At 45.0% G+C, this 15,643-nt stretch overlaps 1 protein-coding gene across 3 annotated transcripts in view; it reads right to left on the bottom strand.

Moving 5' to 3' along the window:
* adgra3 (adhesion G protein-coupled receptor A3) overlaps positions 1-15,643 on the bottom strand; it is a 29,178-nt gene that overhangs the window by 9,752 nt on the left and 3,783 nt on the right. The window contains exons 1-7 of one of the 3 annotated variants that reach the window (XM_076972629.1): positions 7,227-9,204; positions 6,982-7,129; positions 5,853-5,924; positions 2,797-2,868; positions 2,000-2,071; positions 1,626-1,786; positions 668-881 (exon numbers count right to left, since the gene is read on the bottom strand). In XM_076972629.1, coding sequence (XP_076828744.1) covers positions 668-881; positions 1,626-1,786; positions 2,000-2,071; positions 2,797-2,868; positions 5,853-5,924; positions 6,982-6,983 — 593 coding nt within the window. In that variant the 5' untranslated portion in view covers positions 6,984-7,129; positions 7,227-9,204. The other 2 variants (XM_076972627.1, XM_076972628.1) reach the window with 2 other exon arrangements.

The raw sequence follows: 15,643 nt of genomic DNA, 5'->3' as shown, positions 1-15,643 counted from the left end.
TTGGCGACTGAGGAAGGAGTTCGTACCTCCTCCTCGTGCGCACATTTGAATTTAAAGTCAAATAGGTACAGAGATGTTAAATGCGTAAGGCCAGATTGGCTAAGATGTAGCAGCAGGTTCGCTCTCTTCAACCTCACTATGGCCCTCTCTCACACATTTTGGTTGTGAAAGACTTAACAGGTTCGCCCAATTTTGGTTGTTTTCGGCCTTTCTGCTGATCCTTCGGTGTACGGATGCCGAAGACCAGACACTCGTTTTGGCGAGGCGTAGAACCCTCGACAGCTGGACGTCTCAAACCACAAACTTGCTGCCTTTAGTGGACAGATGAGGCATTTTCTCAAAATCTCGAGAAGACATAGATGCTCTCAGAGAGCCTAGGGTCTTGTTTAATCGGTGCCCACATGTTTTCACTGACCATTTTAAGATACTACCATTTAAGAACTACCATCCTGGCTGGGTTTAAGTGGGTTGTCCTCCTGCAGCACTGATTAAAAAGAAATAATAATAATAATAATAATAATAATAATTCACCCCTCCATTTTTTTTTTGGTTTTCCTCACCTCGATGGATACGTTTATGTTTTTATGTTCCGTAAGGTAAACACCACCCAGATCTTCTGGCTCCTCGTCCCTAAGCATTGGAGAGCAGCGGGTTCTCCTGCACCTACCTGGCGATGAGGGAGCAGTTCTGCACCATGCTCTTCTCAATGTAGATGCCCTGCGTGGCGTCCGGCTCCACCATCTTGCCGTCCTGGTACCAGAGCACCTGCATGTCCTCGTCCACGAAGGACGCCATGCACTGGAAGGGCAGGCGGTCACCCTGGAACACTATCTGATGCTGGGATGGGGTCATTTGGAAGGAGGGCAGCTCCAGGGGTGCGTCTGAGCGGAGTGAAAGAGTGAGGGGGGGGTGAGGGGGAGTGAGAGAAGGTGTCAGGCCACGAGTTCTCGTGGCAGGAGGTGCGACATCTACTTATGCTTCTATTTATCTTAATCTCTCGGACTCTTCCCGGGCCACTGAGTGGTCTCTATATAGCTTTAAACTGCAGTTTAGTGCCATTTTAAATCCCTAACATTTTAACCATCTTTCACCAATAACAGTTAACGGTCAACATCAAAACGTCATCATGAAGCAGTTTCCCCAGACGTATTAAGGCCTGTCAGGAAGGGTGATTCTTCACCGAGGGGACTAGTCCTGGACTTAATCTGTGTCTGGGAAGGCAGCCAGACAGAGTCTTCATTGTGCCATTGAATCACACTCTTATCAATCTTTATACTGCACAACCTCTGCATGAAGGGGGAGGGGAGTTTGGGTGGTGGTGGTGTGTGTTTATGTCTCATCTACCCGAGCAGGTGCGGGATATAGGTTAAGAAAAGGAGTGCTTCATTTGCATATAACACCCTAGAATACACTGTACCAAACCTGGAAAGCAACCTACGACCTGTATTTACTGTCTTTGCTAGCTTTTATGTTAAGTATGTTGCAGAGCTTAAAGACCCACAACCAGCCAGACAGGAAAAATGCGCGCGCACGCACACACACACAAACACACACACGAGAATGCATTAGTCTCACGCATCGAGCGAGCAGGGGGCTGGCACCGGCGTGTGTGCGCGAGCTCGTACCACAGGTGAGCATGTCGGGCTTGAGGGAGCTGATTGGCTGGCCCTGGAGCGAACGCGGATATGAGCAGCGGGTGTCCTCCACGGCCACGCCCTTCTCTTTGATCCAGCGTACCAGCCACTGCAGGTTACAGTCACACAGGAGGTAGGGGCTCTGGAACTCCCTGAGACACACACACACAGGACACAAGTCACAGGTGTAGCGGGCGAGTAAGCACAGAAAAAACACACCAGTCTGGCCAGCGTTTGCACACTGTATATACATACAATGGCGTTACATTAGTAGTTGAAGCTAAATCCTTCAGTGTGTCAAGAGCACTCTTGGGATCAAAACGCCTCCATTTCAGACTTTCTTCAACATTTTTCGATTTACTCACAGTGTCTTGAGGGAGACGAGGCTGTCGAATGTCCCTGGGGCCAGTGAAGAAAACATGTTCCCCGAAAGGTTTCTGAAAGGAAAGCACAGCCTGACCGTCACTGAGCTGCTAAGAACCAGCGCCTGTGAAATCCCACGCCACGTGACCCTCGTGTTTGTTCGGTCATATGGTGCGACCCAGTTCACGGAGAACAAACTCAAGTTATCTAACGCAAAGTGCATCGCCTGCATTGTCCGACCTGGCCGAGGCCGATTTGATGAGTCAGCACTCAGAGAAGGGACTTTAATCTTTCATTTAGATTGTTCTCGCCCTGATTGATTTCACAATTCTCTGAGCTGGGGCATCGCTGTGGCCTCAGCATCCACTTTATCGCACACCCAGTATCGATTTGAATCCCCCCTCCCCCGCCACCCCCAGGAAGTTCAGCAGCTTAATTCTAATGTCATTTGAGAGTCTTAATTAAGATAGCAAGGGTAATTTTCCCCCAAATGGCAGGTGGGTGTGGCATACTAATATATGCATGCCTACACCCATGGGAGACGAAGGCAAACACGTTAATCTTGGAGCAAGTGACACACGTTTTAGCACTCAAAGGAGGACAGTTAAGTTAACAACGCCAATGACCTTGCCACTAAAGCCTAGACAGAGTTGTTAAAATTCACCTCAAGTAAAACAACTAACAAACAAACAAAAATTATCTTGGGTGAAAAGTTCAGGCTTTGCGAGTGCTTAAATCGCCGACGGCAACTCAGCGCTACTGTGGTGCTGAGAAGGTCAAAACTGGCAGGTTTACTTACAGCTTAACCAGATTTGTGAGGCCTTTGAATATATCCGCGTTGATGCAGCCAATGCGGTTATTGGACAGATCTCTAAAGAGGGGAGACAGAGGGGGGTAGACATTAGGAATATATGTATATATATTTTCTGAATTCACATAACTGGAAATATATTAACACAGCATTAAAAATTGCACTGAGTAGCTCTTACAAAATCATACAGAATGCCCCCATTGGAGGAGGTTGTGATGGGTTGGCAGACCTCCTGTGTTTCACACTAAGCCCATTCTTGGACTTGAAGGGCTCTGTCTTATTAAAATCCCAATGTAAATCGAATCTTGTCAGTCATGTGACTCCTGGCTATGTCTTCTTTCATAACTCTCAGCTATGTTGCTCTTTTGGATGTTACAGGGATGAAACCGTATCAAAGGAACTTCAGGCACTAATTAGGAAGCTCTCACTGCGCCGGGCTTCTTCGTGGTAGATTATCACCTAGTTGTAACATTCCAGATATCATGGTAGGTTCCACATTCGACTTTTAAATCCAAATGTATTTAAACCTTTTCTCTAATCGTCCCCCTAAAAATTTGGTAATTTTTGCTATTGTAGTCTGACTCAAGTGTATCTTGTATTCTGGCCTATCTGTACAATTACCTAGGATGAATTCTGTGATCAGATGCAAAGCACTCTAGATAACAGCGTCTGCTAAATGCTGTAAATGTATTGTTGGTTCTTGCATCTGGGTGCAATGGATTTGGATATTTACCACGACGCACACAATTACAGACGGGTAAAGACACCAAAAGTGCATCACTCCACCGGCAAATGTCTCATGACCTTTGCCCTTTCATCAGGGAACTAGAGAGCAGGGATTTCACAGAGGGCAAGAGTCACAACACGGCAAATACGCCGCCGGGGAACCGCAGGCCAGTTTCACGTTCTCGTCTAAATTCTTTGGATTATTCAAGCTGACGGAGAAATCAGAACCCAGCTCGGAGGGAAGAGGGTGGATGGAACGGTGGAATGTTACTACGTGGGCCGGCTGTCAGATGAGGCACCCTTTCAAGCAGCACCGTTGACTACACACGGGTCAGAGCCGTTTTGGTCCGCTCGCCAACAGAACACGCAAGCGTTAGAATGGATTTACTGTGCCCTGCAGACAGTGATTAACTCCAGGAAACAGGCAGAACCACGGGTTATTAGGTTCTCTCTCAGCTCGAGTCTTGTCTGTTGACTCTAGGTACCTTTTACTGTCTGGGAATTTACAGCACGGAAATTCCACTCCGAGTGGGATTGAAGACCACGGCGCAACAAAGAAATACCTTCAGAGCGGACTTGGAATCGGAAATTTTTAACTTTAGATTGACGAGGTGCGAAGCCCAACATACGTTACCCTGTGTACTTTGAAGGAGGGTTAAATTAGAGTTACGTGCAAGCTACATGGAAAAGAAGACCAATATTCAATCTGAATTACCGAATACCATGACATCCCAGTCAATCATAGGAATTAAGCCCCGATGGAAATTAAGGCCCCCTTGTGGAGGAAACTGCTCACGCCGCACCTGTGACCCCTGACCCTTCTTTATCACTCCATCCTTTACATTCATCTAATTCATGGTATTTATTCTACCCTCATCTGCTCCTACTTATAAACCCCTCTGTCTTTCAAACAATCTCCCTCCCTCCTCATTCCTTCCATTATCAATCCATCTCTCTCCATTCCTCTCCTCCCTCTCCTCTTTAATCTTTCCATCTCTCCCCTCCACAGTGGTCTTTTAAACCATGTCCACCCCCCACCAAGGCCACCCATCCCCCCTCCAAACACACTATTTCTCCCGCTGTCCCACACAGATGAAGTGGGGGCAGCAGAGGAGGCCAGCGCTTCACTTCCGAACGCAACGGGGCAATTTGCAGCAAAACAGGAGCAGCTGGGAGAACTTTAAGACTGGACTGAGCTGAGCCAGTACAAAGAGCTTTTTTTGACACACTTCACTACGGAGCCAATTAAACCGCCTAGAGTCCTGTTTGGGAATGGTCTCCACTTCCCATAATCAAACTACAGCACGGTGTGTGCATCAAACACACATCTTTTCTTGTTTACAGTTAGAAGGCGGTGTGACCCAAACTCTCTAAACATTCTTAGCATTCAGGATATCAGCTTTCCAACATTTCAACCCAAAAGTAATTCCTTCTGAATAAATAGCAGTTCTTCCTCACCGGTGCGTTCAGATTGAGCAGCAATGTGGGGCATAAAAGGGGGGAAAAAACATTTTGCCCTCTTTTTTTTTACGTTAGCATAACAGCCATACTCTCACAGAGGAGCTGAATATTTCTCCATTCAGACAGCCAAGGAATAGTTTATATTGGCAAGAAACGTGACATACTAACAGGGCCACTATGCACACAAGCTCTCGGCATGTGTGTATAATCTAAAGTGTGTGTACATTCACGGTCTCACTACACGTACGCTCGACTCAGACAAACACACTCTTCTTGTTCAACACACCCCACCCCCCAACCTTTGGGGTGGAGGGGTCACGGCCTTACACACACACACACACACACACACACACACACACACACACACACACACACACACACACACACACAATACAAACTCCAGTACCTGCTGCTCAAAAATAAGGGCTTTAAGACATATACTCGGACAAAGGAATTAGCCAAATCAAAACACAGACAGATGTACATACTCTTTAGATGTACAAAACTGCGAAAACAGCACTGTATTCACCTTGTAAAAAAAATACCAGAATTAATGACAAGGTACTTGACAGATATACATGTTCTGCAGTGTGTGTGCGTGTCTGTGTGTGTGTGTGTGTGTACACAAACACACAATTCATTCTTGTCAGGTGTGCAAGCATGCAGCATTAATAATGCAGGAATAAAGACAGACTATTTCCAATCTCCATGGCTTCGCATGAGCCTGACTTTCAGCAGTACAAATCCATTCAGTTGTTCAAATGGAATGAATCACTTCAAGACTGGTGTGAACTAATCTTTGTGTGTGGTGTTAGACACCCATCGAGACACAGGGACTCAATCTGAAATTTACTTACAGTCTTTTAAGAGCAGTCAGGCTGTGGAAGGCTCCTGGCTCAATGCGGGTGATGAAGTTATTCTTTATGTACCTACAAAAGGAATCGGCAGACAGGAAACAGAACATTTTACTGCTCACTTCAAAAATCACAGAACACTTCATACACGAGTTAAAGGACAAAAAATAAATAAATCTAATAACAGCATAATAAATGTCAACAAAAATACTCTTGCCCAGTGATGGATGATCAGGCATCCTTTTCAATGTCATTCATTTTTCATCACTGATAAAATGAAATAGCACATTGCAAGGCCCTGCGAACATACTCGAAGATTTGGTGCAGACCACGCTTAGGGGAAGACCAAGAAGCAAGGTGTGACCTGCTAGGTCAGCACGCTAAAGAAAGCGTACTCCAGACCTGCCCACTCTCAGTCAGAGACGCTACACCTGGCACTTGTGCTAGTCACGCTAGCAGTAGCACTTTGCTCCAACCCCTCGATACAGCCCAGCTTCTCAATACCTCAAAGGCCGAGAGGTCTTTTGAAGTTTCTTCACTGTGGTTTGAGTGAGGGACCCAGAGAGGAGTACAGAGAGAAGACAGGCCCCGCTGACAGGAATGGGTTTTGATGTAGCGGGGGAGGGGTGGTGGGGCAGGCTGTAATTTTTGAACAAGCTGAAGGCCTTTCATCACGATGAGGGGAGAGGTGAGCACATCGTGGAAAGATGAGTTGAATGGAATATGCAGACCCTCATTTTAAAGTTTTCACACTTCCGTGTCAAATGAAAGACCTGGAATGCCAACACACCTGTCAGCTGTGTGTTCAGAAATAATAACTCGCACAGGGCATATGTACCAGATCAACAGATTTTTCAACTAGACAATACAGATGGTGTCTGTCGTAGGAACTGTTAATTTCTGACATGAAGGTATTCTCAAGCAGCAGGAGAAACAGAATTCCGAGGCAGAGCATGTGATTGTGTGTAACCAAACAATGCCCCATACACGAACACGCATGCCACCGATCCCGCCAACAACAGCCACCATTTGACAGCTGCGCAGAGCTTAAACTCCCAACAGCGAAAAGAAAAGCGAAGTATTCGCCTACAGCGCTGAAAACCACCCCGGTGCTTCTCACTGGATCACATACATGACTGGGTCAGTTTGCGTCGAGTTAGTTTAGTTCTCAGGGAATTGCAATGGTGCAATTATTCAACCTCAAACAGCCAGGCATGAGTAACCATAGATTCTTGGTCCAAGACATCTTCTGGTCTACCTGACAGGATTAACCAACACTCCTACACAGAGAAAAGCTCCAATTAGAAGGCACTATGAATGAATCTGCATTAATTGTGTATTTGTAATGTTGGTGCTGGTTTTCTTATATAAAAATACCTTTCAAGGTGAGGGGCCATGTCAAACAGACCATCCCAGTAAAGCAGGGGAAGTTGCGCCCATGTTTTGGCACAGACTGCAACCACATGGAATGGTGTATCTCCGTCTAACAGAACACAACCGTGGTGGCTCTGCAATTTCATGGCTGGAGAGCTGGAGGCGAAAGGTGGGCGGCTGCTTTTTTTTTGGTCACCTCCCCCCTTGTCAATCACCCAGCAGCGAACAGCTGCTGCTGAGGTGGGGGGGGGGGGGGGGGGGGGGGGGGGGCTGTGGCGTGAGGCGGGGACCGCGGGAAGCCCTTATTCCTCACGAAGAAAAATCCAGCTCACTGTCCCTCTCCAGCGGTGCACAAAAGCACGGGGGCCGCAGATCTCCGGGGAGGCGGGGTGTTGGTTCCATCGACACCTCTGACCCCGGCTCCGGCCGTTAACATGACAAAAGCGGAGGGGTGTCACGTGCCGTTAAGACGAGGGAGGTTGAAATGGACAGGGAGGTGGAGTGGGGGTCGACAGAGAGAGAGAGAGAGAGAGAGAGAGAGAGAGAGAGAGAGAGAGAGAGAGAGAGAGAGAGAGAGAGAGACAGGTGTGGGGGGTCGCGTCACGTCTGCAGGCCGACCGGCAGCAGACTCTCGCAGCCGGATTCTTTTTGCTTTCCAGCCGTAGGAGGATCAAAGCTGTTTACACTCTTGATGGGTTCTGAGAGACATCAGCTCATGGGGCTCTCTTGAATTTTACCATAAGAGCCACTTCAAGGCAGCAGAGAATTCAAACAAAGAAATGTGTATTTCTAATGCAAAGGCATGGGCTGTCAAGGGGAGCCGTGCACCTAGAGGAAATGTTCCTGTTGAGACAGCCCCTGCCGTGCTGAGACTGCTCTGGGAGACAAGAAAAGACGACCTCCTAATACGTGGAGACCACACTGCCCAAACACACTTTCTTCACATCAGTTCATCATGTAGTTCACACAGCAGAGGCAGAATCCCAACTGGGTCAATTCTAATCATTGCGTGTCTTAACACCCAAAGGGCAAGCATTAACAGCAAGATTACCCAGAATGCCTTGAAGAACAAGGACATATTACTCTCAAATGTACTGTATAAGGAACAGGGCTGCCAGTGGCATCTAATCATTGCCAAGTTATCAAGAAATACCTCAGAAAGGCCTTCTGTGTTTTCCCCCCTTCTTATACAGGACTGGCAGTAATGACATGGAAAATATACCCTTAGAATTCCATTCGGATTGCATCATGTTATTTCAGCTTGTATTGAAACATGTGGGCCACTAATGGACTGGTTATTTTATCTGCATGAAGCCAATCTGAGGCAGCAAATCACTCCATGACAACTTGGGACCCAAATGTTTTCCTTTATTCTCTGGAAAGGAGACGTAGCAAATAAGTTTTTAACTGCACCATCGCCGGTCCACGAGAACATAGCGGCGCTTCCTAATAACCCTCCTGTCTGCAAAAGCTAAATAAACACCACACTCATTTGAAACTCTGCAAACTGATCTGGAACAAGCCCAGTATCCCTATCCCACTATTCAAATGTTCCTTCACATGAAATAGCTACGAAATCAGTGTAATCCATTTAGGACCACAACATCGACGGCTTTATCCATACTATGGCTGAGGCCTGACAATGGTACTCTCTGCTGGCAGTCACTAAAATTAACTTTTCCTTCTACCAGCCCCCCTCTCTCGACAGGCCTTTTAAGATTCCTCAAATACGCCGATGGACTCGTGTTGGCAGCTGACAGACTAATATAGGAAGTGTGTGTTCCCCCTCCCCCAATCTTGTATTCAGTCTGGCACTAATGCTCTTGGCGTCTGCATGAACCTGAACATTTTTTCCCCTGAACATTTTTATCAGTGATGAAAAGATATGCACTTTATCAGAACAGAGTGGTATATGTTCACAGGTTCAAAACAGTCAATGTGTGAGGTAAATAAACATAGAGAAATGAAGAAATATGGGGTGAATAACTTACAGCCTCTCGAGCATGGACAAACCAACGAAGGAGCCGTTCAGGAGTTCCTGGATTTTGTTGTTGCTTAAAATCCTGCAAAGGCAAAAAAAAGAGAGAGAAAAAAAACACATTGCTAAAATGGCCATCAAATCATAAGAACATGAAACACAACAAAACCCACATCAATCCAACCTTCACATTTTTCTGTTAATTTCAACACAAATCTCCCAATGTCTCTCTCTAAAGTATTTTTTAACTTTTTCAATGACTTCACACAGATGATACTGAAGATTACATTTGTTCTGTATAAGGTGTATAATATTTTCCATATCATGGCTTCAGACTGGTTTCGTGTGCCAACTGGTACAGACCTATCAATTCTGCAAGCCGGGTTCGCCAACGGTGCCTGTCTACCATCCTGGATCACAAAGCTGAGAAGCAGCTGTGCCAAGTATTCATCTGACGTTAAACATTCTAGAATACGAAGTAGGATTTTCCGCACGCTAAAAACGTGAAGTTGCGTTACATCGTAAAGGAAAACTCGCCGAGGCCAGGACACTCGCTGATGGCTGTACAGGATGCAGTGGTTCGCACGCATGCTAATGACTCAGACCGCCAGGCTGCTGCGGTTACTGGGTGCTGAAGGCTAAACTTTACTGCCCCATGGCCCAGCATCGCTCCGCCAGTGTGGATATTTCTGCCCGGAGACCCCGCAGAAGACTCTCGCCCAATCTCACTCCAACACCATGTCCAACACCAGATGTGTAGAATGCGAGAGCACGGTGGCTTATGGCATCACCTCTTGGCACGCTTAGCTGGTAGGCCATGAAGACGGGTTTGCTAGGCTGCCAGAAATGAGTGGCCCTGCACGCATAGCTTATTGGTCTGCTGGCATCAAAGAGACGGAAATTATGTGATAATAAAGAGGTAAGCAGTAAGACATGGATGGAATAAAATCCAGAAAATAAAATCTAATGAACTTGGTCTTAGTAGTTAAATCAAGATGGACACTGGCTGTAATAGGGGTGTCTAATGAGCAATGAATTTCAATTGTAATAAACAAAGGAGTCTAATGAACAATGAATTTAAAATGTATTTTCAAACTCAAATGTCAAGTCTGCAGTAAATCCGGATCCATGTTACATCTATCCGCAAATAGTCTTCATAGTAAAACAGCTGTAATTTGGTTTACAGGCCAATTCCCAGGTGAGGGAGAAGAAAATGTCAGAGGATAATTCAGAAAATAGTCTACATAAATATGCACAAACGTCTTGTAAATCAGTGCTGGAGAGGCCAACTACGAGTCACTCTGTCTGTAATGTTCCACAGATGGCTGCCTCCCCCAGAGAACGACCCAATCAACAGAAGACAAAACTGCAGGATTGCTAAGAGGACTGGTGACACTCTGCCTCTGAATGCGAATTGGGCCACGTTCAGCTGGGAGGCGAGACCGCCCATTCCTTAGATCAATATAGATAGAGTTCGTTTCAGGAAGTGGTGGAGTCTTCCTACATGTTGCTGTAAACAGGTGCTCAAACGTCTGGGGAATTTAGACACTCCAGGGAAAGCGACCAATGAAATGCAGGGGATGTTCATCCAGACGTCTCCTGTACAAACACCACCCTGCTCTTTTTTTTTTTGCCTAAGGCAGATAAAGTTCTGACAGTTAGCACACAAATGAGCGCTGGCACCTGTGGGTCTCGTAGTCGAGTAGATGGGAGTCTACTCAGGAATTCCACACCTTATCTTGATATTCAAAACCAACCCAAGAACCCAGAGGTCTCCCCACAACCAGGAACGCTCAAGAAAAACAAGCAGGTCACATCATGCAGCATGAGTGGCAACAGACGAAAGATACAATAGAATAAAATAGAAAAGTTCACTAATATACAGTAAAGTGCAAAGGTTTAGGCAGATGTGGAAAAACTGCTATAAAAAAATAAGAGCACTTTCAAAAATAGAAGTATTAGTACTTTGTTTTTGTCAATTAATAAAATGCAAAGTAAATGAACAAAACCGAAATAAGAATTTGGTCTGAGCACATTTTGATTTCATAACAGCAAAAGATTCCTCTAGGCACACTTGCATAAAGTCAAAGCTTCTGTCAGATTATAGACAAGTGTATGATTAACCCATTATACCAAACCACCTGTATAATGGAGTATTATGAAAATTCATCTTTTTCCATATGTAGGTTGTAACACGAGCATTAACTGAAACGGAAACAGCTGTGCCAAACTCTGCTAGAAAGGCAAGGCCGTGGAAGTCATACACCATGGCAAGACGCAAGGTAGTTATACTGCATTAGCCAGGTCTCTCCCATGCAACCATTTCAAAGCACACCAGGGTCTCAAGATGTGCTGCACAGGCTCTTTTGAAGAACCACAAAGAAACCGCAATGCTGACGCTCAGACACAGTGGTAAGCAATGGAAACTTGGCGCAGCAGATGAAAAAGACACACTCCTGCTTCCCTTCGAATTCTATGGCCATGTCGACGCAATGTGGAAACAAGGCAGAGCGACTCGACTGAGCACCGAAACATACGAACCGGAGTGCAGAAAAACGGTAGCAGGAGCTCCGGAGTGATTGGTCACAACGTGAAATATTGGGCTGTGACGGAAGGCAGGTTTGTTGGCGGAAGGGCTGGGGAGTGTCACGAAAATGAGCGTCTGCAGGCAACAGTGGAGCTTGATGAAGGTTCCTTGCACTTTTGCGGCAGCAAACACGAGTTGGGGATTTGGTCAGGATTAATGGCGTCCTCGATGCTGGGAAATACAAGCAGATACTTATCCATCATGCAGTACCGTCAGGGAGGCGTCCAATTGGCTCCAAATTCATTCCGTAGCAGGACAACGAACCCCCAACATACAGCCGATATCATTAAGAACCATGTTCGGCATACAGGAGAAGAGGTAGTCTTGAATATGGCCCACACAGAGCCCTGATTTAATCATCGAGTCAGTTATGATTACATGAAGAGAATAACGAAGTATTTGAATGAGAAATCTGTGGTTCGTTCTCGAACATGTTTGGCGCAACCACCCTGCCAAGCTCCTTCAAAAACTGTCTGCAAGTGTTGAATTAATGCTGTTTTGAAGGCAAAGCATGATTAGACCAAATATCCGTTTTGTTTATTCACTTTGCGCTTTATTCATTCACAAAAATAAACCATCAACACTTCCTACTTACTATTTTTGACAATGTTCTTACTTTTATACAATTTTCCCCTAAAACATTTGCACAGTACTGTGGGTAATCTAAAAAACAAACAACGTACACACATCACAGACACGCACAGGATACAAGAAACACTGTAATTTGTTGCTTTGTTGTAAGTTTGATTACATTAGGGACAACAGACCCTTAGTTGATCTTTGTCAGGAACACTTGGTAAAAAGGCCCAAAGCAGAACAACTCAAATGCAGGATGAACAAGATACTTTGGGTTCCTAATAATCATCTGAGCATTCTTTCAGTACAATTCAGTATGACACTATTATAGAACTCAACAGATCATTTCTTCCACAAACCCTTTCAATTTCCAAATCAAAGGGACAATCTCTGATGAACATTCATGGAATACACAATCAACACTGTGTGTAAAACCAGACATTAAAGTATATTTATAAGCACACCACCCCTGATGAGCATGGATCCAAGTGCACCCAAGTTTGAACCCTGAAGCATTATCATCCTTTAAGAACACGCCAACTAAGGCCATGTCATCCAGATATTTAAATAGGTCATAATGAGCCTTCTGCAATCCCATCTCATTAATGTAAATAGAAAATAATTCTGGTAATACTAAATAACTCTGAGGTGACCCTGTTTTTAAAATCTCGTCAGAGAATACTCCTTTAAACACAACTCCGTGGATCATCTGTTTAAAAAGCCCCTAACCTAGAGCAGCAGATGTTAGAAATAACTAACATCTCTACTCTAATCTCAACTCTAACTTGAGCATCTCGACACCAGACACATTCCATCCCCTATTAAAACTGGACTGCTTGAAGAGCCTCTGGTGAAATGATACACTGGGTTCCACCAGAAATCAGGACACCTCAATGACTGACAGTGCTGAGCTGAATGTTGACAAAAGGCTCTCCATGTTCTCACGGAGGCCCAGAAGAGGATAAAGATCAGACGGCAATGGCTCGTTCGCTCCAATCCAGCCTGGCCGAGTCAACACCGTCCATTTACGTAGCCCCATTTTAGCCCCTAAAAGCAACCAGCTAATGATTACACTGTCTCACTTCCATAGAAATAAAAGGATTGATGAGACAGCAACTGATAGCTCTGTGCTATTAGCATGTAGAAAGCTTCCTAATGGCACGCAATAGGCCTTTGGTTAGACTAATTTAATGCTTAAAATTGCTTAAAACCTGTCAAAAAGAAGTGGTTGAAGCCACGAGGTAGAAGGAGGGGCAGTTTTCCGTCACATGTTCAGTCAATGGGCAGATTTAAGTAGGCTTACCAAGTACCCTCAGAGACAGCCAGACAGCAAGCATGTCAGACTCAGACTCATACACACATGTATATTGCTACTGCTAAATGGCACACACACTCCCCAACAAAAGGTAAAACTGCCAAGTGCTGTAATCAGAGAGACTTTGCAAACAAAGTGCTTGGCACAAAGAAACTAAATCAGCTCTGTAATACCATCACTTCTAGTTCCATTACACAAATATACAAAGGGTGCCTGGCAATATCAGCTGTCTGGTTTGGTGGCATTGAAAAATAATACCCCCAAATCAAATCCATACACTGTCATTTGAGAGCATTGTTTTCCTGTGAAATCTGTCACTCTGAAAGACATGGTGTCCTGCAGATCTAAACCTATTCAAATGCTTCAAGGCATCATTCTGAGGTAGCATTCACTTCATTCATTTTGAGCTCTCCATCAAGAAAATGAAAGCAAATATCACAAAAATGTGTAAGACATTAACAATGACTAAAAGACATTAAGAAGAAAAGGCTGCCGTGTTGAAAAAGGCTAAATATCCCCATTCAATTTTCCCTTTGTGATCAATAAAGCATCCATTCATCTATCCATCCATCATTTAGTGGCAGTGGGTCAATGTATGATTGGCTGTCATTTCATAGCCCCACACAGTAAAGTAATATTCTCTACAAGCAAAAAGTTTGAATCATTTTACATCATTTTGGAAAGCCTAAAAGACCTGAGGCACCCCAATCTACCCAATCTACAAAAGAAATTAACCTTCGTGATCTCTCAGAACACTGGAGAATGAAAATGAAAAATGAAAAGAAACAGTCAGAACAAAGAAAGAAAATCCAACCCCACTCCTAACAGTGTCCGAGCGGGAAAGGCAAACAGCTGCACACTGGAATCGAGCCTCTTTCCCTGGACACTTACACAAACACTCCCAGATCACCTCTTCATGAGGCAGCCGCTAAACAAATCAAAGGGGTAAAGTACCCTACCAGCTGACGCTACACACTTCAGTGCCACACATCTGTCTAACATCCAGAAATCTCTTTACAAGAAAGTGTGGTATAAAAATACTAGCTTGTCAGAATAAGAAGCACGCCAAACATTCCTTTTTTTCTGGTTTTCACACAACAAAACAAAGAACGTTTTTGGTGTAGTTAGAGGGAGTGTTTGGCTGCGTGACAGACTTGGCAGGCAGGACAGGGCTGGCTTGGAACTGTTCAGTGTTCCCATGATCCCAGCTGATCCCATCTGTGGAACAACATTTAGCGAGACTCTGCAGGACTGACAGTCCTGCATCGGGTGGAAATCTGTTATGGTAGAGCGGTTAGCTACAGGCACCATGTGTGCATTAAGGAAAGAGAAGCAGCCAGGTGTGTGTAGAGGGTGATTGTGTGTCTCTCTCTCTCACACACACGCACACACACTCCAAAAGGCACTCAAAAGTCGCAGCTGTGTGTACACACAATCAGCAAGGCATACAAATACATTCAATGCGTCTCAAACACAAAAAGAATGACAAACATGGTACAGATTCTGAAAAACAGTGAAAGACAAGCAGGCAGAAATTGCTTGTATGTGAAACGTCAGTGTAGTGTGGTCTCTACTCAAAATGACAGTGCAACGCTGAAAGAAACCAGTGTTGCCACATTATGGTCAGAGCTCACGTCCAAAAGAACGGTGGGTTCAGACATGAACAAGCTAAGGAATAATGTTTGTAATTTTATCTAGGGTTGAAATCTCAAGTTTGGAAGAACCCCAAGAATAACACTTCCACAAAAACAGCAGATCACCAGCATGAAACTCTACCTTGATATTAAACAGGCCCTTTCAAAAGTACTTCACACGCAACTTAGGGAGTGCGATTTCCCAAGTTGAAGCTGTAAACTCCATTTTCCCTGCATAACGGACCAGCCACAGACAAAATTACATGTGATAAAATCAGGGGCAGTCATGGCCTGGCGGTTAGGGAACTGGTCTTGTGATCGGAGGGTCGT

This window comes from Brachyhypopomus gauderio, chromosome 14, assembly GCF_052324685.1.
Source record: "Brachyhypopomus gauderio isolate BG-103 chromosome 14, BGAUD_0.2, whole genome shotgun sequence".
NCBI lineage: Eukaryota > Metazoa > Chordata > Actinopteri > Gymnotiformes > Hypopomidae > Brachyhypopomus > Brachyhypopomus gauderio.
The sequence above is the reverse complement of the archived record's forward strand: the minus strand, read 5'-3'. Positions and strand labels throughout refer to the sequence as shown.